The following is a 26669-nucleotide window of genomic DNA, read 5'->3' as shown; positions in this document are numbered from 1 at the left end:
GCATGCATATCCAGGGAATCATTTAAGGGAGTCCTATAGATGTTAATCCGCATGACATCTAGGATATCATGTTTCAACACCACACAAGACTAAGCTCTGTATTTTGGCCTTAAAAAAATAAGATGGTTGAAATTAACTGAAATGTCCCCATATTGTCCTGTGAGCTCCAACGTGCCACATGATGGGGAGAAACATAGTTTACCAGTCAAGGATATGCCTTGCATGCAAAAGTCCCCCCAAGAGGTATATGATGGCAGGGGATTGCCTCTCAGAAGTTTATACCCTGGAAGTCTTGTTGGTCCTTAAGGTACTACTAGTATCAGATCTTATATTTCCAACTATTTATATTTAAAAGGTTTTAAAATCTGTCTGTTCCTTAGAAAAAGCTTCATTAATTTCTGCCCGCATTTCAAATTGAGATAACACAAATCAACTTCAGAGGCTTTGTCATTCAGAATATTTGATCTGTAAGTATTTGGGTAATGGTTTATCAAAGTTTATGCAACAATACTTGCATTTCAGTTTTGACATACTAGAGACCGGCTGACTTTGGGGTGAGTAAGTCTTCCCGTGGAGATATTGTGTTTGATCAGTTTTATCAACAGTTGAAATGTTCTCTGCTGTAACTGGAGAAAAATACTAGAAATATCAGGCAAAACACTGACACTGACTACGACTCATTGGGTTGAATCTGGCACAGGGAGGATTCAGGTCTGGGTCAGCTCCTGCACCAGTCCTTGTTGGCTTTTCCTTCCTTCGAGCCGCCACTACTGACCCTAGGAAAGTGTATTCTTTGGTTGTGGGTTAGGAGGATACAGTGGGGGAGGGGGGCAAAAATCACTCCCTTCTTTCTCGTCTATTAGAGAAGCCCCTGCTCATGCAAGCAGCAGGAAGGAAGACTTTGCTCACTAACCTCTCCCCATGGCAGCTGCCTGACCTGCACAGCTATTACTCCACATGTATCCTGTGACTCCAGGAATATACTTTCCTGAGGTCAGAAATGGCGGCTGGAAGGAGGGGAAAGCCAGGAACATCTGTGACCATCAGTATCTTCCAGTGATGGCTTGTGTGATCTAACCTACTATGTAAATGTACAGCTGCTTCTTTTTAAACTGAAACAAGGCACAAAAATGTATAGGATTGTTACTGAAAATAAGTCTGGATGTTCTAGAGTATACCACAGCCCCACTTTTTTAAGTTTAAGGGACAATAACAGGTACTGTGGATTACTAAAGAAACCTCCATCTTCCTAGCTGGGGCAAGGAGCTTAATTCCCACCCCATGCCCTTTTCATAATATTAATTCCACATACACACATCCAACAAAGGCTGCTAAAAGATTTATGGGGAAATGCAGCAGGGGGAAGCATAATATGATTATCTGCAATAGAACTAACCAACAAATAAGCATATCTGGTAAGAGTTCTCATGAATGCAATCACTAAGTTTATAATTTACATATAAACACTGTGAGCTAGCTAGTTAATCTGAATGGGAATCTCTCTGTTGAGCAAAAAAAAAAAAGGCTAGAATGTATCAAACTCACAGAGGAATTACCATGAAATGTTTCCCTATGGAATGCTGCCTTCTTGTCAAGATGTCAGTCAAATTAAATCAATAAAATGAACAAAAGTCTTACAATTTTCCCATTAGCCAAGAAAGTCTAGAGGGATTCTTTCTCTGATAACACCCCTCCACCCCACTGCAACAACTGTATCAGTCGTGGAAAATCAAAGATTGGGGGGGGGGAGTCAAAATCAGTACGAAAGTAACAAAATTAAAGTATCTTTAACAATACTGAGCTGTGGTAACAGGACACAATTCTTTCAAACAGGCAACAGTCTCAAGTTACTTTAAAAACAAAACACATATACATGGAGCATGAACAACATAACAACAACATCTGATTTATATACCGCCCTTCAGGAAAACGTAACACCCACTCAGAGCAGTTTACAAAGTATGTTATTATTATCCCCACAACAAAACACCCTGTGAGGTGGGTGGGGCTGAGAGAGCTCTGAGAGAGCTGTGACTGACCCAAGGTCACCCAGCTGGCTTCAAGTGCAGGAGTGGGGGATCAAACCCGGTTCTCCAGATTAGAGTTCCGCCACTCTTAACCACTACACCAAACTGGCTCTTGGAACACCGCTTCCTCAAGTCAGTCAATCAGTCGCTAGAGATGCAGGGGACTAAACCTGGAACCTTCCACATCCAAAGCAGATGCTGTACTACTGAGCCACAGCCCATGTATACCTTCACTGCGGCAAACTGACTCCACACCAAAAGGAGATGTTTACATTTACAAGCAAAGGAATGTTTTGATTGCCTTCACACTAATTGCATTCTGTCCCCTTGTGATATATGTCCCGTTCTTTCCCCTCCCCTCCTCTTCTGTATTTGACCAGTTCGGATCAGGCATCTGATGAAGAGAACTTGATTCTCGAAAGCTTATGCTACAATAAAATAAAATTGGTTAGTCTTAAAGGTGCTACTGGACTCTTTTTGATTTTGCTACTACAGACTAACACGGCTAACTCCTCTGGTTTGACTTGGAGAGTGGTAGGTTAATTCAGCTCACAGGAGAAGAAGCAGAACTCCATTTCATTCCATTCCAAGTGACCAAGTCTGTCAGGTTGCCTAATAGACTTGATTCTTAGCACAGGTCCCCCCTTACCCCTTTGGGTCCAAAAGATCTCTGACTTTCTCATTGTAAATCTCCATGTAGGACACTTCCACTTTGAAACTCTGCTCTTCATTCTCTTCTTTTTGGGCTCTCTCGAAGAGCGTGCTGCAGAGCCGAGGAATTAATCCAGGTTGGTCAGCTGTGCCCATCATTGTGTAAGATTTTCCAGACCCTGCATAAATGGGACAGACAGCAGATACTTAGAAAAGCTATGTAGGAAGAACTGGAAGAAAGGGAACCATAAGACAGGGGAAGAACTTTTTCCTGATTTATAAATTTTTTTACATATAGATTAAGTAAACAAGAAGCACTTGATAATTAAGTGAGAAGATGAAGTAGATTGCTCTGAATTCATGGGGAAAGCCCTGCAACAAAGATACATCCATGCCATAGACATTAATGCACCGATGAGTGTATTTTCCCCTGCGCTTCGGAGTGCAAGTAAACTACTGTAATGACCCAAGCCATCTTAAACTGATGAGCCAGGACCATCTAATCTGCAGCCTCTTCCATTAAAGGTGCACTTAACTCAAGGCTGGAACAGGGCAAGCAGAAGATCTTTATCTACAATGTGGGAAAGCACCTGGCAGCAGAGGAAGAGTAACATTTTGCCATATCACTGTGTGAGCATCATCCTGTACCTCCAGGCCTTGTATTTATTTTATCGTCCTAATGACCTATAATCAATTTCAGAGGAAGGGAAAGGGAGTTTCAAATCTTGTCCCCTACCCTGTCAGTACTATCCAGGATATTTTATTTACCTAGAGCATTTTAACCTGCCTTTCTCTGAAACCAAACTCAAGGAGGGTTAGAATGATGATATCCAATTAAAAACCTATAGCATATGTAACCAAAAATTAAGGGGCAATGTCAAAAGCCCTCCTGGATAATTCTGCACTTAAGGAACTGCAACAAAGTGGAAGCATTCAGGAAAACTATTCCATAAAATAGTAGCAGCCATTGAAAAAGTATAAGATTTAACAGTGACACCATTAACTATCCTACAGGAAGAAATAACCAATAGGTTGTAACCACTACCACACCCTTTAGGGTTCATATGCTACAACAGCAAAACCCTTAGAATGAACGGGACCATTGAAGATGTGAAGAGATCTGCTTCTGCCATATCCATGTCCCACCACCACCATCCAAGTAATGCTTTACTGCAAGCGGAGCTGGGATGGGCCAGGATTGCTTTTACAAAGTTGTCACTACCCCCTGCTACCCCAAAGTAACCACAGCCCTCAGGCCCTGAGAAAAGCAGCCCTTATCCTTTCACAACAACACTCACTTAAACTGAAGAAGGTAAAGGAATAATCTATGAGTGGATGCTGACTGTTCCCATTCAGCCCTTTCCTGAATCCCATTCCCTTGGTCCCTCTAACGTGCAATGAAATGCTGGGAATAGGCTTCTCTCTCTCTTTTTGGATTTACATCAAACCATGGTTTGCTTTTTATTTTCTTTTATATAGTACCATTAATGTAGACGATACTTTCAAGGCTGCAGGATGACTGATTTCCTGCCCCGAGGAGTTTACAAAACCCACATTTGCCATAATGGAGGAAGGGAAACAGAATTGGGGAAGAATAAGCATTCATTTCATTTGGCCAGGGGAGACTAAGGAATTGTGCCATGAAGCAGATGAGTTTTGAGGAGGCACTGAAAGAAAGTGAAATGGGTTACATCTAGCGATTGGTTTAGAACTCAAATCATGGTTTGAATGTCCATCAACCTGTAAACCATGGTTCAGGCACCATACAAGAATAAAGGTTACTAGCCTGCTTCAGAGCCACAGTTGCTGATTTTTGCTTCCCTCCTGATCACAAACCATGACTTGTCAATTCATACATTCAACAAACCAGGTGAAAATATAGATCAGGTTTCAGCAATTAAAAGGCTTTGGTTGCATGCCATTATAATTTATGAACATGGCACATTTCAGTTCTGGACTGGAGGGGGCGCAATCCTGCAGATACTGATGGCCCAAGGCTGTGAAGGACTTTGTATGAGACAGCCAGAACCTTGCATTGAACTTGATAACTGATGGGCAGCCAATGGAATGACTGCAGAACTGGTGTGATGTACTTAATCACTTGTACCTGTGAGTGCCCACTAGCGGACAAGGAATTCTGACATTATGATCACAATAATAACCATCACAACACCAGACCTCCCAAGATGAAGGTCAGCCCACCCTTGAATTGGCTCTGGGTGTGGTCTGATGCTGCAACCTTGACTGAAGCTAAGCAGGTCTGGGTCTGTTATTGGGAGACCTCTTGGGAATCCTATGAAAGCTTCCTTGTTCCGTAATAAGGCAGAAAGGCAGAATAAAGATAAAGTGACACACTCATTATTATTAATAGAAATTTTTGGGAGAGAGACCATTGGGGGGCTGTGAACACACCTTAAAGGCTAAGGCAAGGTGGCTGTGGTCCCAAAGCTATTTAAAAGCTTTATAGGTCAAAATCAGTTCCTCAGCTGTGTATCTCTGTTTCAAATTCATACCCACCTTTCTTATCTGCACTGCTTTAAAAGGAGATCTAACAAACCTGTTGAGTGCGTAACTGGCAACTTTTTTTCTAGCTTCCCCCACTGCAATGGCTTACCAGTCTGTCCATAGGCAAAGATGCATGCATTATAGCCTTCAAAGGCGTTCTGGAGAATGCTCTCTCCAAGGCACTTGAAAACAACATCTTGGCCTAAAATTAGAACAAGAAGATTCAAATTATTGGGGAAAGGGGTGGGGGGTAGAAAGGAAGAAGGCATAAAGTTCCTTTGATAAGCTCTCTTGACAACTTCAAACACTGCACCATGCAGCACCATATGAAAACATGAATGTCTTTCATGTGAATCCAAGACAAATGAAGCCTTTAAGGAAGGAAACCACAGAGCAGATATTCATCTTGACTCCACTGAAGATTCTAACAGATTTGAATTACTCTGCATCTACACCCGAAGATTAAGGATCACAACAAGGCTGAGAGTGCATTTAGGATTGTAGAACAAAGCTCTAGCCTAGAGGAACGCTATGGCCTGCGTGACACTTGGCACATCCACAGTAGTTTGGTTTGTTTGTATCCCTACCTTCCTCCAAGAAGCTTCAGGTGGCATCCATGGGGATTATCTGATTGGTATACCGCTATAACCCTGTAAGGCAGGTCAAGCTGAGCAGTGATGACAATTCAAAGGACACACACTGACCTCCATGGATGAGAAAGAATTTGAACCCAGATCATATGAAAGGGCCCTATACTGAAACAGACCATTAGTCAATCAAGGTCAGTGTTAACTACTCTGGCCGGCACTGGCTTTCCAGGGTCTGAGGTCTTTCATATCACCTGCCATCTGCCTGGATTCTTTGTTAACTTCAGATGCTGGGGACTGAGCTTGGGATCTTCTGCATGCAAAGCAGATGCTCTCCCCACTGAGCCACAGCCATACTTCCTGGCACAAATCTGGCATGAATTACTGATAACCCAACAGACCCTTTCTATACAAAGCCTAAGACCACTTCCTCTTCTTCGCCAGAAGCATCTGGTTTTACTTGGACTCTTCTTGGCCCTATAAACCTTTAAGCAAGAAACACACAAACATGAATAGAGAGTGGCAGATATATAAGATTTGACTATGAAGAGCAGTGGACGAGTGGTGCGACTGGAAACGCAGCTTGCCTAGCTCCGCACTGGCCATCGCTACACCCTGTAGTCATAGTTTCTCTGGCCATGTAAGTGCTGACATATTGAGAGGGGTGGGGGAATGGAGTTTGCAAGGGTAAGACCGAAACTGAATGTGGGGAGCGGGTGTCTGTTTAATCTTACCCACCTTGCTGTTCACCCCATCAATATCACCCCCACATGCACTTCTACCTGTAGGAGAAGACAAAAAGTCCTATATCTTTTCCCTTGTGAGAACAAAATGATTTAAGGAGGGTTTTTTGAGCTTTAAAGTGACCTGGAGGGAAGGGTTAAGCAGCTTTTCCAACCCTCTGCTGTTCCGCTTTGGCTAGAACTGTTTCCAAATTTCTTTAGATTTTTTATTTATAAAATTCAGTGGGAAGTAATACAGAATTCTGTATCACATCTAGGTTGGACCTACTAAGCCTTGCTGACAACATCAGACAGATATTCAACCACTATTATAGAACTGACCCTAAGAAGGCTGCATCAGACAGTATGCAGTAGTATAGTCTACAGTCCCTATCCCTTTACTGGACGCATCTCTCTGAATCATTTCCCTACAGCACAGACTTATTATCTGTGTAAAAAATCCCTCCTGAATAACTTGGTTTTGCATAGTTTGCCAGAAGGTGAGAGAGTGGGAGCTTTTCTGACCTCTTCGGACAAGTTACTCCATAAGGTTAGGGCCACCACAAAGGATATGCACGTACAGACAACTATTGATTTTACCCATTTGCTGGGTGGTACCTGTAGGAAGCACTGTGGGGCTTAGGGAAAGAGGCAGTTCTTTAGATACAGGTGACCTGTATCTAAAGCCAATGGAGTGACTGCAGAATGGGAATAATATGCATGCTCTGCCTAGCTCCTGATCATAATTGAGCTGTGGTGTTCTGCACCACGTGGAGTCTCCCAGCTGACTTTGATGGGAGACCTGTATAGAGTGTGTTACAGCAGCCTAGTTTAGAGTATGGTATCTGTAGTAGGGAAGCTTGCCTCAGTTCAAAAGACTGAATTTTAAACACAGTGAAGTTAATGTCTCATCTAATATTTATTTTTCTGCAACATCACCAATACCACTTTTCCCCAGTTTATCTTAGTGATGATGACAAAATACTACCTGCATATTTTTCTTTGAGTGCTTCATCCATAGACCAGAAGCAGTGATCATAGGCAAAAACCTGTGCAAAGATAACCAAAGATACAACTTACTTTTTTAAAAAACCTATTAGAAGAACCCACTATAAGTTTTAAAAAAAGCACCAATTAGCAGAGAAAGATATCATTTGTTTGGCTTATTTAATTTCATAAAAATATCCAAGGCAGCTTACAACAGAAATAACACTGAACACAGATATAAATAAACAAAGCAGAAAAAAACCTCCTACAGGTTCTGAGATCCATCTGCCAGTACACCATTCTCCTGTGTGATACTGCAGAATATTAACAGGGGCTGGATTTTGAATTGACTAAGAGCAGAACCACAAGTGACAAAAGGCACAGATTGGACACTTGTCAGCTTCCTTCAAGTTTTGATGGGAAATGTAGGCATCCTGGTCTCGCAGCTTCGTTCTCTGACTGCTGTCCAATGGACTTTTCAACTGTCACTTGTCCAACATTCCGCCAAGCTGCCTACATTTCCCATCAAAACTTGAGGGAAGCTGACAAGTGTCCAATCTGTGCCTTTTGTCACTTGTGGTTCTGCTCTAAGAGTCTTAAAGACTCACAACATCTGTGCCATATAACCCAGGACCAGACTTAAACTGGGCCTGCCTGTTATGGTTTCCTTTGTTCTGGGTCTAGTAGGAACCAATGCTTATGGGTTCACTACCACACACCCCATGGGGTTAAATTACTTCCAAACCCCACTACTTTTTAGAAGTGACCTGAGAAAGGGACCAAGTATTACTGCACATGCTGACAGAAGACAGGCAATATGGGAGTCTGAGAAACACATTCCACACAGAACCCTCTCATAGCCTTGACCAACATTTAAGAAGATATTCATGTGTTCAATAACAGTCCACTGATCTTCTTAACCGTACAATGCTGTGTATTTGACTTCAGGCCTGATTTCTGTTGTTGTTCAGAGGCTGCATACAAAACCACCCTTAAAGCAGAAAATGAAATCTGTGGAGAACTGCATGAACAACATAGCCGCAAATATCCAGGTTTCCATGGATCCACAGCAAAACGAAAAAGCGGGAGGCTGGTAAACAGCAATTGCAATCTACCGCTGGGCAAATATAAGAGAAAGCTTTAAGCACACACACAGAGCGGAACTGTTCGTCCACAGCCCTCAAAGCTCAAGCTGTAACTGGTTTCTCATTTGTTCCTGTGACTCATGTTTTGGCTGCCAATGTTTGTTTGTTTTTAAGCAGAAGGAAGCTTTTAGATTGGATTCCACACAAAGATTTGTCACTTTTCCTTTTTAAATGCAAAGTCCAATCAATCATAATATTTCACAACACACAGACTACAAAGTGCGAGTGAAAATTTCTTTACCTTTGGTTGACTCCTGCAGTTCCAGGAGGGGGAACAGCCCAAACATGCGAGAAAAGGAAGAGAGGGAAAAATAGCTGGTTAAAACACAATGAATTTTAAAGGCAAAAAACCCACCGACCTTAAAATACATTAAAGCAGCTCTAGTTGCTTCCATCAATACACACTTCCAATTTCAGCTCTGTATGTTGAACGCACACATCCCACCTCCAGCACACACGCACAGGGTGGGCTATCTGGCACCTAGTTTACTAAGCCTTAGGAGACAAGTGGGGGGGGGGGGGAGTCAGCCTTTGCATTTGGTATCCTGCAATTTTAAGATCTTGCCTTTTACCTCTTGCTCTTATTGAATGGATACTGCTTTCCGTTGCTGTTTTTTCTCCTCTGCTTTCATCAAGGGTCTGGGTGGTGTGGAGAGACCCCGCAGGGAATCTTTGTCCAAGAACCTCTGGTGGTTCTCAGCAGCCCTGCTGGCAGATTTCTTTAGTATTTAGGAAGCTCAAGGCAGCTCTTGTGGGGCTGCTCGCCTCCCAACAATCCATCAAAAAGAGTTAAGCTTTAATACAGAAGCATCATAATTTGCCCCTACCTGGGGAATGAATTGAATACGGTGGTCACATTTGTGCCCTCGTCCCCGAAAACACACTGTATCCTCAACAATCACCCTTTGAATTAGGTTAGGTTGGATGCAAGTGATTGGCTCAAGGTCATCCAGTGACTGTACAGATGAACACTCCTGTGATGCAGAAAAGTGGGGTCTACATTACTAGTCCCTTCCCATCTCAAAAAAGGCCCTGTGTGCAGCTCAGATAAGCACCTGAGGGACTGGACCAAAATGTTCGGTACAGCAATGCTGACTGTCCTCATACCAAAATCTGGGGCTAGAATCAGCTCTCTGCACTACGCTGCTGGAACAAATGGCCTTTGTATACTCTTAGCTTGCCTTGACAGCCAACCCAAGTTATTTCAGTATAACACTGCAGAGCATTTAACACAGCTAAATCTGCTCCAGCCCCTACCCTCCTGAGTCGGACCCAACACACAGGCCAAACTGGGAGCGAGGTCCAGGAAGGCGGGAAGGCAGAGGCGGTCTGAAGGTAGCCCGACAAGCAGCAGGAGCACAGCAGTTGCTCAGGGTAAGCAAGCTTAATTTGCAAGCATTCATAAAGATCAGAAAACTCCCTGCAGCTAGAGATGGATGATGATGCACAGGCTGGATCACTGGCCAACACAGTTACAGAGCCAGGGGAAGACCTCAGTATGCAGAAGGTCCCAGGTTCAATCCCCACCATCTCTAGTTAAAAGGTTCAGGTGGTAGGTGATGTGGAAGACCTTCACCTGAGAGCCGCTGCCAGGCACAGAGGATAATATGAACCTTGACAGACCAATGGTCTGATTCAGCATAAGGCAGCTTCATGCGTTTACCCCCGTGGCCATCCACTACAAGGTCCTATGCAAACTTGAATCTTGACACAGTACGTGACCGAACTTTAGCTGGGTCTGCTGTTTCCAAATACTGCCCCCCATCCATTACATCACACTTGAACCCTACCTTCAACACTTAACAGGTTTAACACCTGAAATGAGCCTCCTGGGAACTGTAAGCTACAGTAACTGCACTGCAGTTACCAGAAAAGGGGGTGAGTTGGAGTTTGCAGAATTTGGCTAACAAGGGCCGGTATCACCATGCACATTAAGCCCCCAATTACTTTTAGCCCCTACCAAAATCGCGAGACAGGCTTCTGTTACTACATGGCCTTTAAACAGGAACTGTGCACATAGTATTTGGTGCTTGGGATTAAAAGCAACAAGAAGAATATAATCCCTGCAGCCATTTTCCGCATATGGAGGTTTCAGAAAGGGATTATGCTGTGTAAAACAAGCAGCTCAATAGAGACCAAAAGGCCAATTTGAAACGAACATTGTGTTCTTTCCACAAAGATGAGCATGTGTGTGCGTTTGCGAGTGTACATGCACATACACAGATCCTCGTTTACTGCTCATCGGAGCAAAGGAAAAGGAAACCTTAATGAAACCACAACAAAGGGCGGCTATACATGTGGGAAATGTGATTCTTGCATACACACTGATATTTCCATCTCAGTGGCCCAGGCATAAAGGCAAACTGCATATGGTCATGATTCAAGCTAACACATATACAGATCCTATGTAGATTAGAATCTCTAACATAAACCCATAAACGCTGTGGTGTATGTGTGTGGCAAGAAAATCCACCCTCTCCCATCCTAACTGGAGTACAACCAAGTCAACATTAAATATTTTTGCACTTGACAGTTACCTTTCTGCTTTGACAGTGAACTCCAAAGCAGCATACAACATTAAAAAGATCCAACCAATCTATTAAAAGCAACTGCAATACAATTCACAGTCCCATACAAACCCCAACAAGAGTGGTCCCAAAGCCACAATACAACCAAGCAGCAGCTCCATTTTGGATTTCCTCACAAACCAAGTGTTTCTTAAATGGGAAGATCTTTAATAGATTGCAAAAACCAGTTAAATCTCACAAAGTGGAATCCTGTGCATGCATGTTAGTGCCATGTTATCTCCTAATCTCTTAGTAAACCCAACTATCCTTTATCATCTCTAAAACATTAAAACTGTGAGCTGAATGGCATGTGATGTTGTGGTTCCATGATCACATCTCCAGCATGGACTTTAACTGCAAAAAGCAATCAGGGGATGGAAAGATATGGACTGGGCTGGAGCACTTGGGAAGTGGCAAGTTTAGTTCTTCCATAAGCACCGCTTCCACAAATTGAAAGTACAAGCACAAATCGGGCTGTTTTAAGTTCCACTACGGAGAAAGACAAAAGGAGAGGACTACTCTCCTTTTGTGGTCAGTGTGACAAGTCATGCCTTGTGTATGAGGAGGTTGGGTTCCCCCAATATCTCCGGTGTTCTTAGCAGTTTGGCTTGATTCTACTTTGATGATCTCTTTTGTGCACTTTTTCATCTCTCCCCACATCTGCCTGGAACATTTACAATGGGATGGAAAGACAGCCCCTGGACTGTATTTCACCCTCTCAATGACTTAAAGCAAGGTGGGAGGGAATTTTCCACTGAGAACCCCCCTTCTCCAGAGCACTGGCCCTGATTCATACTGCCACTCACCTACCCTGCAACAAATTTCATCATCCCTGCCAAGGTCACATGTAGGTAGTTTGCACCCCCTCCATGCACACACTATAAGGTGAAGCTGTATTTGCATAGCACAAATCCAAATTCCCGAATTGCTTCTTTTCATGGTATTGCAAGGGCTCTCAGACCCCCAGCTTCACATATTTCACATCGGTAGAAGAGGAGATGAGTGATAATAAAAGACATTTAACAACTTTAAGAATAACATAGATGAGAAAATTCTTGATTTCCATCTGGAAATCATCTATGTCTGTCTGTCTAGAAGATTAAATCCCCATAACTCATATTCCCACACTATTAAGAATATTAATCTCAGCTAATTAAGAAGCATTGGGATGGAACACACACACATACTTTCTTCGAACCATCTGCATAGAACAGTTCTTTCCAAGTCAGATATCACATAATCATTTTACCTTCTTGCAGCAATCAAGTATATCCCTCCACTCCCCTCCATCAAAATGCTACTTGCATAAGATTAGCTCATTTTTCACATCATGCATGTCAGTTATAGTATGTAGCAGGTATACTGTGGTTTATGATGCATGTTTCATGCCATTAAAAAAACCACAATAGATTTTGAATGCAACAGCAATTAGTGAGTCAATATGGGCCAAGCGTGTCTCACTTGGATGAGAACAGATGAACACATTGGGGAAGAGGAGAAAAGCCGTAAGCAATAGTTACTGTGTCTTGGAAGGCTCTCCTTTTGTGGTCAGTGTGACAAGTCATGCCTTGCATGTGAGGAGGTTGGGTTCCCCCAATATCTCCGGTGTTCTTAGCAGTTCGGCTTGATTCTACTTTGATGATCTCTTTTGTGCACTTTTTCATCTCCCCCCACACCTGCCTGGAACATTTACAATGGGATGGGAAATAAATGTAAAGTTAAATGACTTGATTATACTACCCAGAAGTTGTCATTACTAACAGTGAAATCCCATCCATTATAATGGAGGGGGGGTGCATGGACAGAATGAAGGCGGTCATATTGCACAGATCCTGGGGGAAGGGATGGATTGCAAAGCGCTTCTGCACAGCCTGCACCCCAAAGATACAGTGCCCCATTATATAATGCTCCCAGCTGGGGTGATTCTTCCCACACTACCTATGGAAATCAGAGTTCCAGGGTTAAACTCAGCTCTCCGATGCAAAGCAGAATACAGACCCCGCTTCCTTCTACATAGCTCCACTCAGGGCTTGGTTGCTCTGTATGATGCTGGCTCTGAAAGACACCCCAGCTTTTTTTTTTACTTCACTTATAGCCTGCCTTTTCCACTGAAACTCAAGACGGATTACAAACTATAAAAAAAGATTCAGACAGCATGAGGCATCCAACAAAACCATGCAATAGGACTAGGATTACAGGACTTGGATTACAGAATTAGAATAATCTGTACGAGGCATGTTACACCAGTAAGCAGACAATAGATTACAAAGATAGAAGACAATTCAGTAAAAACAAAATGATACATAAACACCGCAGTAGACTACAATCCTAATCCCCTATAAAAGTATCCTCCTGAGCTGTTCTAATCCCTTTATAAAATCGCCCTGTTTTGCACATTCTGTGAAATGACAGAAGCGTGGGTGCCTTCCTCAGGCAGGCTGCCCCACAAGGTGGGATTCTCAACAGAAAACACACGTGTACGAGGCTGTTACTGATCACACACATTAGCAGGATGACTTATTCAGATCAGAACACTTTGCTCAGAAGAGCAAAGTAGATGTGGCAGAGCATGGCAGGAGAAGAGGTCCTGCAGGCCTTGGTCCAAGGCCATGAAGAACTTGGTAGGTGATAGCCAGTACCTTGAAAGGAACTGGGTAACTGATCAATACCAGTGACTGCAGAATGGATGTGACATGCATGCATGGGCATAGCTGCCAACAACCAAACAGCAGCAAGTTGACTTCAAGGGCAGATCCATGCAGAGTGCATCACAACAGACAGGCCTCGAGGTTACAACAATATGGATCCACATGGCCAGATCAGCTAGCTCAAGGTAGGGGACCATCTTCTAGGCTTGATGAAAGTGGAAGAAAGCATTTTTTGAAGCTGCATTAACTTGCTTCTCCAGTAATAATGACATGACAGAGGAAGTGGTGGGACACGGTTATATTTATATAACATGCACTGATCCAGTGCTTCCCCCCACACCTACTTGTTTTGTTCTATTAGTTCAAAACTAGGCTTTCAAAACACAATCTGAAGGACAGGATAGGAAAGGCAGGCAAGCCTTCTTCCTCCCCCTTTTAAAAATCCTATCAGCAGCCTTCTCCCTACAATAGTAGTAATTCAAAGTTCCCCCAAGTTGTTCACCAAAGCAGCCTGGCAAAAGTTGAGAGCCAAAGAAAGCAGGGTGCATGCATAATAATTTGTATAACTTACTTTATGTGCAGAGTTTGCCTCACCTTGTCACAAAAATCAGAATTCATTTTACATTACACAGACACAGACACGCGTGCTACAAGTTGTTCTCCTTACCCGTATTAGAGGCATGGTTCACCCTTCTCTGTGTCTGTCACTCAAAGTCAGTCACTGTTTCACAGACAGAAGGAAAGATGACCATGGCAAGAACAGGCTAAGCTTTGGGTGACCCCATTTATGAAAACGGCAAAGCCACAGTTCTCCACGTGGTGATCGGAAATCTTGACGAAGCTGCAATAGAGTTACACCTCAGATCCCTCCTCTGCTAATCCGTTGGAATTTGGGCAGCCAAATTTGTCTATTTCCAAACTTTGAAATCAATAACCATAATATTTTTGCTAAAGCATCAAAAAAACACCAACATACCAGGATTCAATGAAGAAGCTTCTTTTGAAAAGCCCTAACAAACCCATAAGGATCGGGGAGCGGGGGGGGGTGGGGGTGGGATGGAGAGAAATGGGAAAACAAGCAAGATCAGATTTTAGTGACAGATGGGGATAAAAGCCAGGGAACAATCAAATCGAACCTTAATACCAAGTAGAAGCTGAAGCGATATTACAACAAAGGAACAAAGTATAGTGTTAAACTAAAAATGTTTAGTTCTCCACAAGCATTGTGGGCTGGATTTTGGGCATTTCAGTTCCCTACAAGACCAGTTTGAGAAAGACATTAACATTTCTGCTGAATTCTCACGCGCATTCATCCCTACTTTCAGCATTTAGCTGGGTGGGCTATCAACATCTGTTCTATTATTCTCCCATCCCCCAAGAATAGCGAGACACTAGATTGGCAACTCTGACTGCCTTTTGTGCATCAAAGTTTACAGAAACCCCACAACAGCTTTACTTCATTAATTAATAGTCTTCCTGGCTTCTGGAACCACCTCTCTCTTGTTGTGAAATTAAATACATTTGTGGAAGAGAAAAGGACAGAAGGAATTGCATTCTCTCAGGTTAAATGGTTACTGTATCTGTAGTCTGTTTGTCTAGGAAGATCAAGATTTCCCTCAAATTTTAGTGTTTGGAGTCAATTTTTACTGACTCGGCCACCAGTGCACCCAGTCACTTCCACACCACATGGGGAACAATGTCATTGCCAGCCCCACCCCCACCCCCACCCCCACCCCCTGCCAGCCAGGTAAGAAGGGGGGCAGAGGCTGGAAGCAAGGGATCCCCTGCTCCCACTGAGGGGCTGGTAACCCTACTGTGTATAGATCTGGTCACCCCATCTCAAAGAAAGAACATCTTGGGAAACAAGCAGAACAGGGATGAGAGCACCTTCCTTCCTTGGAAAGGCCAAAGTACCTCAGATTTTTTGGTTTAGAGAGATGAGAGAGCAGGGGGAGAGATCCCCGAACAAACCAGGCGGAGTGGGCCTTGTGGGACCACAAGCAAGGACTGTGCGGGCTACCTGGCTCAAACACCGGAAGTGGCGTAGCCGATGAGGAAATCAACTCTTATTGCTGCCGTCACTGTTTGGGTCTGAGCTCCGTGGCCCTTGCAGCACTGGCACAGTTACTGGGTCTTGGCTCTGATTACTATGGGCTGCCAGCAGCCCTTCATTCCAGGGCAGTGGCCCCACCGGGAAATTTCCTGTTAACTTAAATGGCCAGTCCACTTCTGAGACAGGTTCATTCAATTATGCATGAGATAAACAAATTGTGCTCTTTCTCCTTCTCCCATAATACCAGAAACTCAGGGTCAACAAAAATGATACACAGCAGATTCAGGACAGGCATAAACTCTTACTAATTTTTTTTCTACTGTAGTTCCAGGGTCTGCTTGATTTTACTGTATCTTTTTTGCATTGTTTCTAATGTTGTAATCCTGGTCCTCTTGCATTGCTTATTGGATATTGTCATGCTATATGATTACATTGTTTTACACTGTGCTATCTGCCTTGAGTCGCAGTGAGAAAGACAGGGTATAAAAAAGTAAATAAATAAATGCATCATAATATACATTTAAATTTAGGGCTTCCACTACCATAAGATCTCCAGATGGCTGCTAGCTTAGATGGCTTTAAAATGGGACTAAACACATTCTTGGAGGATAGGAACGCCAATGGCTATTAACTACAATCATTTACTAGAACCTCCAGGTACAGAGAAAATGTACCTCTATATACCAATTGCTGGAAGGCAACAGGAGAGAATGGTCTTCATGCCCTGTTTCAAGGATATCAGGAAGCATCTGGATGGTCACTGTAGAAAATAGGAATCTTGGATTAGTGGACCTTTGGCTTGATTTCCATAGGTCCCCAAAAGGCCCTTCTTGCTCAGCTTGTTATTCAAAATAGCAATACCTCTCTAGTAATCCAGAAAGAAAGCTTTTCCCAATCATGCTGAATCCAAGGGTGGACATGTACCCCACCACTGACTTCCAAGGCTTGCTTACACACACACGTGCACGTGCACGTGCACACGCACCTCATACAACTACTTTCAGTACAGATTTCTCTCTCTCTCTTTTTTTTACTATATAACAAAACCCTTTCCCTAACATCTGGAAATCCTATTGCGTCTTTTATTCTGTTAAACCCATTCTGTTAATATTTTTCAGAGATATTTTTGAGTCCAGACCTGCACTGGTGAAAGAACAGTCACTGCAGCAAAGGCTGCTAAAATAATTAGAGTCATACAAGACATGGTACCCAAAGGTCTAGCACAGGAATAAGAAAAAGGAAACAACACCTTCCACAGCAGCATCAGATTACAAAGCCCTTATTTTTGAAGGGATTAGAAATAGGTCATTTAAAAATCAGTCATCACCATAAATATTTCCCAGGCTCCGTTTTGTATGATCAGCACCATTAAACACTTTAAATTCCATTATTTTAACCTCTTTAAAGCTGTGCATTCTCAAATTGTTAACACACTCAAACTAAAAACATTTACATGGGGGACAGCTCTCTAATATAACCTAGTTTAATTTAGAGCCAGTGTGATGGAGTAGTTGAGGACTGGGTTGAAATCCCTACTCCACCACGTAGCTCACAGGACAGAACCTTGGTTCAGTGCCTATCTGTCAGCCTAACATGAGAACGTTCCGGTTCTTTCCTCTTCCATTTTACCCCCCCCCCCCGAGGACTGCCATGTTTATGCAGAGAGAACCATGTAGAGAGAACACATCATAATCCTTCTCCAAGCAGCTCGAGACAGTATATATTGTTTTCCCATTCGTCATTATATCTTCAAAAGCATGTAAAGGTAGATTAGACTGAGAAAGACTGGGCCACACTGTGAGATTCATGGCAAAATGATGACATCAACCCAAGTTTCCACAGTCCTAATCTGATACTTTAATCTCTACATACCATGCTCTGTGCTCCTTGGAGAAAGGGGTATATTAATAACAGGGTGTGTACAGTGCTTTCAGTATCCCATGTGCTTGACATGTATTATCTTGCTGTAATTCTTACAGCAGCTCTGTTAGGTAGGCCAGGCATTATCACCCCCAGATGGAGACAGGGGGAGTGGGCTAAGATTTGAAGAAGGGAAACTTGCCTAAGGTTACCTAGCAAGTTTGTTGAAGAGATTATATTTGTAATGGGACCTCCACAGTCACAGCTCACTCTATTACTGTGATACTCACTCGGTGGCTTGAGAGCCCCCTGTGGCTTCTCTGAGCACTATTCCCCATGGCACTTGTCCCATTTTCCAGGAAAAATGAGAAATTTCTTTAGAACTTGGGATGATTTCATCACTACTATGGGCCTAATATTCAACTAAGTTTTATTTAGTTCTTCCTCTCATTTCAGATAACAAGGGCTGTCCAAGGTTCAACAATGGTAGGCAGAGACAACGCTACATCCTCAGAGGTACTCTTGTAATCAAAATGGTTATTTCATAGCTATGTATTATTATTGTACTTAAGAGTACAGGGCATAAAATAGTATTCTGGCTGATGGGAACTGCAAATTTGGCTCTCTGTGATCTGCAGAGTGAGTACAAGTGCTTTGTTAGCCACTCTGCTATACCACCCCTGTAAAAAAATGTGAACGTTATATCAATGCAACATTGGTTTTAATTTAAAAATCTTTCTTTCAAAATAGTGCACAAAAAAGAACAAGATGCAGTTTTAATTCTCGATTAGTGCTGAATTCACTGCATATGCAGTCCTTAAGGTGTCAAATCTGGCATAAATTTGGCAAACACACTTGCCAGGCAAAGCTCAAATTAGACCCTGTTTTTGTTTCACAGCAAGCTTCCCCCCGCAATTTGCAACATCCAAAGTGAAAATAAACTGTGTTTACAGTTCAGTCATTTTTCCTGTCACCACAACTACTTTAAGAGATGAACAAAGGCTGTCAATTCCCTCCCTCCTTTCCATTCTCCTGTTGCGGTTAATGGAGAATGGCAGGCAACCAGGAGCTGGGAAGGCTGAGGGGGAAAGGGGAGAGAAGAGGAGAAATGCCAGTCTATGAAAATCAAGTGTTTAAATAAGCCCTGGCAAAAGCAAGCAGCCCAAAGCAACACGCTTAAATGGTCTTAGAAAGAAGAGGGAGAAAGGAACTGATTCTAGTTTTTAAAAGATATGGCATATATCTTGCCATATCTGGGGAAAGGAAGTTTCAGCAAATAGAAGGATGTGCAGACCACGTTAAAATGGCTTCAAGAGAAACGAGGCTTAAAAAAAAAAAACCTGTCGCAAAGAAGTAGCCGATTGATTATTAAAAGCAGAGTCCGCAACAGCACCACACTGAGCAGGCCAAACCCCACAAAGTAGGCAGGTGCTCATTTTCCCATCTTAACAGAAGTAGGCCCTGGATGCAGAAGTGAAGTGAGAATCAATCCCCTCCCCCAACAATTTATCTCCCTAGCTCAAAAATGAAGCTTGAAGATCAGGAAAAGAGACAGGAAAAAACAACCAAAATAATCAAGGGGTTGGAGTGCCTTGCTGACTAGACATAAGGAGTTCAGGGATTTTTGATTTGTAGAAAACAACTTCGGGGTGGGGGTGTAAATCAGGACATGGCGGGGAGATAAATATTTCTCCTTTTCATATGGTTTTATAACTTGGGCTCCTCAATGAAATTTATAGGCAGTCCGTTCAGTAAAAGGGAAGCATTTGTTCACCCAGCCTATAAATCTTTGACAATGTTTTTCCTCAAGGCACGGTGAGAGCAACTGGCTTAGATGCATTTCAATTGGGATTAGAGAAGTGTACAGAGGACAGGTCTCTGCATCAGTGGCCATTAACTATGATATCCCAACTGAACCTCCATATGCAGGGGCAATATAGTCCTAGACACCACTTGTAGAGGGGAAATAAAAACAATGGGGGGAGAACTACAGCCTTCTTATGCCTTGTGTGTGGGTATCCTGGAGGCATCTAACTACTGTTGAAACAGAATGCTTGAGTAGATGGAGCTTTGGTACAATTTGGGAAACGTCTCTCAAGCACCAGATGAAGAGTCAAAGCAAATATTGCCAACACAGCCCCAGGCAGGATTCACTAGCCCAAGCTTGACAAAGCGGAACCATTCTGCACACAGAATAGATCATGTATCTGTAAGGACATGTCATATAAAGCACCCTTCCCCAACACATCCTTTCCAAGGCAGGGCTGTCAGAAGCGTTTGCGTTAAGATCTTTGCTTCAGTGTTGCCGCCGTTTCAAATGAATCATGCACTCAACATTTTGTTCTACACTTTGTCTTTATGCGGTTATTTAGATCAGAGTATTAACTCTTAAATATGTGCATATATAGAGAGTACCATAAAAAGAAACATAAACAAAATTAAATTTTCAGAGAAAATAATGCCTGCTATGTTGCTTTGATTAGTAGCCTCTGAGAAGCTCATACAGAGGACAGCTATGTTGGCCCATACTGAAGTCATACGCATCTCTACGTGAGCACTCACATTATTACTGCAAAAAATAATTAAGGACAAAAAGAATTTAAAATGGGTTTAACAGTGTTACATTTTTAACTACCTATTTCTGTGAACCTACAACTATACCCATGACAGCCAATTTGATTTAAGGAACTACTCTAGATTTTCCTTAGATTCATAGCTAATCCAGCCTCGATGGTACAAATATAATCAAAGTTAGCTGCCCTGCCAGGTGTTGAACACACTGCAAACAAGAATCACTATCTAAACAGATGTTCCTCAGCAGAACAGATCCAACAAAGCACTTCTGGAAAGAACAGCCAAATTTCCCGCTTTCTTCCCTATCCTTAAGGCAAAGCACTTGGCCTTGATTAAAATACATTCAGCAGCTGTAGAACATTCATATCATATTTTCAACAGCTAAAAAGTAGTAAAGCAACAGAAGAACTATATAAAGTTGATGAGATCATGGCTGATAAAATATGGACAAGGGGGGAGATAATCACCTTTAAAGAATTGGTAATCTTAAAATTCTTCCAACTCAAGTCTCTCCCAGGCATTTTCATGGAAGAAGGGTTTTTTAAAAAAAAAAAAAACTCATTAAGATGGTAAGGTCCCAACTTGTCAACAAAACACAAAACTTTTAATGACATTTATAATCTTGGGTCCTTTTAGAAAAACTCCAAACCAGAACATGCCAGTTGTATTCATTCCCAGTAGTCTGCCTGAAAGGAAGATTTCTCATCTTTCTCTGGAAAGAGGAACAGCAACAGAGAACACCCCCCCAATGTATCTGAGCAAGTATATGGAGCCAATTTGCACACAACATGCAGTCCTTGGGGCATACACTGAACATTTGCCATGGATTACAGTTTACCATGTGTTTGATACAGCCATGCACTTTTCAGCTGAGATGGATTAGCAACTGCCTTCAGTAAGCAGTCAGGAGGTAAAAAGCACCCACCCCTCCCTTCTACTGTGTCAAGCAGGGTCATATAAACCAGACATAGAGTCATTTCTCCAGCCTAAAGTCATTTGCACTGTGAAGGAGAAGCTGGAAAGACTGAAAGCTGGAGACTGAAGTATATATATTTATAATTCTAGCATCCCACTTACCTCTCAAATATACTCTAACCATTACACTATCTTTGAGGTATGTTCTAGCTAATAAGTCTGCAATTCATTTTTTTAATATATTTTAGTTTGAAAAACAAAATAGTAATAAAAACAATACAAAAAGAAAACAGAATTATATGACATAGTTGCATAAATCAGAGACAACTATAAACAACAAAATATATCAACTACAGGGTGTTTCTCCCCTCCATCCCCTTACTTAAATTAAAATACATTATATTCAACATTTTATATTCAACATTTAGAATTCCTGATTTGATAATTAATCAATTTTACTAAAAATTGTAAACATTTTCTCTTAGTTTCTTAATTTTAGTCTTAGTTTCTCTTAATTTTCAACTACATAATCAAAAAAAGCTTTCCACTTTTTCTGAAATTCTAGGATTGCCTACTATGTATATAAGATATTAATTTTGTCATTGACTCATATTCACATAATTTATTCATCTATTCTGTCAAATCTGGATAGGATTCTGCCTTCCATTTTGTTGCATATACTACTGTCGTTGCTGTCATTATATATTTAAATAGTTCACTATGTATTTTTAGAACATTACCTGGTAAGATATTTAATAACATATTTTTAGGATTTAACACAAAGCAAAACTTTAATGTCTTTTGCATCTCTTTGAGTATTTTTATCCAACATTTCCTTGCTTTCTTACATGTCTACCACATGTGATCGAACGTTGCAGCCATGAATTGAGATTTCCAGCACTGTAATCCTTGGAGATGTTAGGAGTATTTATTTATTTATTTATTTATTTCAGATTTCTATTCTGCCCTCCCCATGAGCGGGCTCAGCGCGGATAACAACATATTAAAAATACAATTAAAAATTCATGTACATTAAAAACAACACATTGAAAACAGGATGGTGGACAGCCTTCACAGGGAGGGTTAAGATTTATACACCCCTTTTTTTCAGGCTGGCAGACGCCCAGCCTCAACCATATGCCTGGCGGAACAACTCTGTCTTGCAGGCCTGGCGAAAATATAGTAGATCCTGCCGGGCCCTGATTTCAGCAGAAAAAGCATTCCACCAGGTGGGAGCCAGGACTGAAAAGGCCCTGGCTGTAGTCGAGGCTAGTCAGGCCTCCTTGGGGCCAGGGACCACCAACAGCTGTTTGTCCCCTGATCGGAGTGTCCTCCAGGGAATATATGGGGAGAGACGGTCCTGTAGATACATACCATCTAAAGAACATTTAATACCAATTCTCCCTCAACATTTGACAGTCTGTAATTTTGATTTCTTTAATCCATAAGTTTTCCCACTGACTGATAGATATATTTTCTCTGTTTTGCACCCATTTTATTACCCAGTTTTTTACTTGTTCTGATTCTGTGGCATATTGCAATAAAATTTTATATACTTTTCCTAAGAGGTGTTTTGAATCTACAAGGATCAGTCGCTCAAACATGGTTTTCTCTCTTAACCAGCACCTTCTTTGGATAGTTGTTCTTTAGACACAATTTGATAACACCATGAAATGTTTCTTCCTTGAGCTTGAATTTCTTGCCATATTTTTATTTTTCCTTGTTCATTTGTCATAAATTCATAATTTACATAATCAGTTTTATTTATTGTGATAGTATCAAAGCAGGCATCTATTGGTGATATCAATGGTGAAGTTGGTGGACTTACAGCGCAATCCTAAGCAGCGTTACTCTACTCTAAGCCCATTGAAATCAATGAGTTTAGACTGGAGTAACTTTCTTTAGGATCCAGAGGAGTTAGCCGTGTTAGTCTGTAGTAGCAAAATCAAAAAGAGTCCAGTAGCACCTTTAAGACTAACCAATTTTATTGCGGCATAAACTTTCGAGAATCACGTTCTCTTTGTCAGATGCATGGAGGGCAGAAGGAAACTGGCCAAATATAGAGGAGGAGAGGGGGGGAAGGGGGGAAGGAGTGTGGGGATTAGTCTGTAGTGCAGAAAGAAAGAAAACACAGGGACCACGAAAAACCAATCCAGCTTTTATGTTCCAAATTGTAGAACTGAAATATACAATGCACTGGAGTTTGAATATGAACATTTCATATGCAAATTTGACTCTGTCAAGCTGGGACTGAACAGGGACTATGAATGGTTATCTCATTATCACAGGTAACTGATTTCCTTTACAGAGGCGGGGTCAGGGGGAGTCCAGTGGCACCTGGCATGGGCTTTCGAGGACCACGGTTCTCTTTGTCAGATGCATCTGGCAGGGAGGACTGTGGTTATCGAGGGCTTGTGCTGCAGTGCTGCTGAACTCTTTTTAATTTTGCTACTACAGACTAACACGGCAAACTCCTTTGAATCTTTACACAAGCAAACTGATCCCCACACCAAAAGGAGCTGTCTGCATCTCCATATCAAAGGAGCTGTTTACATCCCCCCTCTCCTCCTTCCCCCCTTCCCCCCCTCTCCTCCTCTATATTTGGCCGGTTTCCTTCTGCCCTCCATGCATCTGACGAAGAGAACGTGATTCTCGAAAGCTTATGCTACAATAAAATTGGTTAGTCTTAAAGGTGCTACTGGACTCTTTTTGATTCTGTTTAGGATTGCACTGTTAATCTATTTCTACATTGAAACCATATTCTTAATAGTCCATCCCTCAAAGTATGAGTACCACCTTGTCTCTGAATAGTTTTTAATGATTTCTTGATCAATAAATAATTATGAATTCCTTCTTTTGGGTTAATTATCTTCAGCTTTATATTTCTTTGGTTTGGATTTATAATCCATTCCGATATCCAAACTACTGCCGCTGCTTGGTAGTAGTTTAATATTTGGTACCGCCAACGCACCTCGGCTTTTTTCATGTAATATTTTAAATCTTATTCTTGGTTTCTTCCCATTCCCATACAAAATCATTGATTCTTTTCTGCCATTTTTTAAAAATCTTCTCATAATTCTGCTACTCATGATCAGAAGCATCTTCATCAAAATATGAAAAACATGAAAGCCTGCATTTCATAATAAAAGCTACATCACAAAAACTCAGGAGAGAAAATTAAGAAAAGGGAGAACTCAAGGAAGGTCCGGCATCAGGAAATGACACCGATTTCTTGTAGAACCTTAAAAACAAATGTGGGGTCAGATCTATCAATATTTTCTGCTAATAAAAAGGATTTCCTTCAATGGAACAGGACTTTCTCACCTTCCTTGTCCTGCTAAAGCCTGAAATACTCCCCAAAACGCTGGAGAAAAACAACTCACCCCCACAGGAACACATGAGGGGTGAGTTGCCAAGGGAAATGGCCTTGCTTTGGGGGTGCCTTGAAGCTTCCCACATGAACGTGCAACAACAAGCCCTCTACTAAGATCACCTAAAGTCTGTGGAATGATCTCTCCCCAAAGGTTACATGGCTATACTTCCCTCCTTTGACTTTAGAAAAGGTGTAAAACATCGCTGTTCCAAAAAACCTCCAGAGAGAGACTGAAAAGCCTGTCTGTGTGATCGTATTCCATATTGAATGAGTTCTAAAGTGTGCCCCTGTTTATTTTGCTGGGTTAAAGAATCGCACGTTTTCCCTCAATTTCAACTTACAGAGATGCAGGGGTTTTAAACTGGATTTGTAGCTATTTTATGGAGAGGTGGTGAAACAACATTTTGAATCGCTAACATCCAAGACCCTGCCTGTCCCACTTTCCCCAGGGGTAAACTGAGCATACTATTTGGCACCACAGAGGCGGGAGCGTTACCTCAGTACAGCTGCTGAAACAGCCGCTCCCACACCCTGTGACCATTTTTCTCCTCTTGAACTTTTTAAAATATTGGCACGCTAGTGACTTTATAACTATGTATTCCCAGAGGAAGAATCAGACTGTGCAAATCTGTCACACAGGCTTCCATTAATTGTTCCAAGGGGCAGCAGGGAAAAACCGCTATTCCAAATAAAAACATCCACCAAAGCTCCACTTTACAGCTTTTACACACACACATGCGCGCGCGTGCACACACACTTCTGCTCCCATAAATCAGTAATCCACAATGTTCAACAAGCCAAATATTAGATGCTCTCCTATATTAAAGTGATAAAGGTGCTTAAATGGGGGAGCAGTTTGGAGAAGGTATCCACCAAGGGTAGAGCCTCCTTAAATTTGCCCTTCCCTCCCACCTGAAAGAAACTCCAAGAGTCACTGAATCTCTCCAAGCCAAGGAGACTGAGCAGGAGCTAGCCAAGGGCATTGGAAATTATGTTGGCCAAGGAGAGCGCAATAGAACCAAAACCACTGGGAGAGGGGGGACCGATTGCCCTGACCCATTCCCCATTGTCACAGCCGGCTGCTTAAGAGAACTTACCTTCCAGAAGGCTCCTACCTCCATAGTTAGACAAGCCATTCTTAGCAAGGATTAACAGAATCTTCCTCCAAAGCTGCAAAGGAAGAGGTGAACCCCAACCTAAAGGCCAAGCCAATTTTTTCCCCATCCTTCGGAAGCCTTAATCCAAATTATCACCTTCCTTGCTCCTAACTCCAAATTGTGCTCAACTCTTCCTCGAACTTCCAACTCCACTTTTACCTACCTTAATGTCCTTTAGGCACCAGGACAGGGCATTTCTTTTTAACCAAGTTTTTAATTTAGGAGTTCCATCTTTCTAAGTTGTTTTCACAGCCTGCTTCTAGCCTAAAGGTAAGGTAAAGGTAGTCCCCTGTGCGAGCACCGAGTCATTACTGACCCATGGGGGGACGTCACATCAGGACGTTTTCTTGGCAGACTTTCTATGGGTTGGTTTGCCATTGCCTTCTCCAGTCATCTACACTTTACCCCCAGGAACCTGGGTATTTGTTTTACCGACCTTAGAAGGATGGAAGGCTGAGTCATCCTTGAGCCAGCTACTTGAACCCGGCTTCCGCCAGGATCAAATTCCGGTCGTGAGCAGAGCTTGGGCTGCAGTACTGCCGCTTACCACTCTGTGCCGTGGGGCTCCTTCTAGCCTCCTCCTTCTAGCCTAAGGACTGTTTTATGAATATCATTTCAGGCTACTCAATATATGCTATTTTCTGACTTTTTTGTAGATTTAAAAAAGTTAACAATCATTCATACGTTAGATATTATTTTCGCTTTATGAGTCACTATCAGCAGGTCTCTGTAAAGGCAACAAATACATTTCCTAATGTCTAGCCCCCACTATAGCAGGCAGAGAGCCTTGATGCAAATCCTCGCAGGGTCCCCTCTCTCCTCTTCAAGATGCTCCACCAGACAGGCAGCCAGTTCCCTGTATTTGCCTCCCCTCACGCAGCTACAGCCCAGAGCTATT

At 42.2% G+C, this 26669-nt stretch overlaps 1 protein-coding gene across 2 annotated transcripts in view; it reads right to left on the bottom strand.

Moving 5' to 3' along the window:
- The window catches only part of KIF13B (kinesin family member 13B), a 156941-nt gene that overhangs the window by 98948 nt on the left and 31324 nt on the right, over window positions 1-26669 (bottom strand). For both annotated transcript variants that reach the window (XM_054988278.1, XM_054988287.1), the window contains exons 3-6: window positions 8866-8878; window positions 7481-7541; window positions 5293-5385; window positions 2677-2857 (exon numbers count right to left, since the gene is read on the bottom strand). In XM_054988278.1, coding sequence (XP_054844253.1) covers window positions 2677-2857; window positions 5293-5385; window positions 7481-7541; window positions 8866-8878 — 348 coding nt within the window. The remainder of the gene's footprint in view (window positions 1-2676; window positions 2858-5292; window positions 5386-7480; window positions 7542-8865; window positions 8879-26669) is intronic.

The sequence above is a fragment of the Eublepharis macularius genome, chromosome 1, assembly GCF_028583425.1.
Source record: "Eublepharis macularius isolate TG4126 chromosome 1, MPM_Emac_v1.0, whole genome shotgun sequence".
NCBI lineage: Eukaryota > Metazoa > Chordata > Lepidosauria > Squamata > Eublepharidae > Eublepharis > Eublepharis macularius.
Note: the sequence above shows the minus strand (reverse complement) of the source record. Positions and strands in the feature narration are given on the sequence as shown.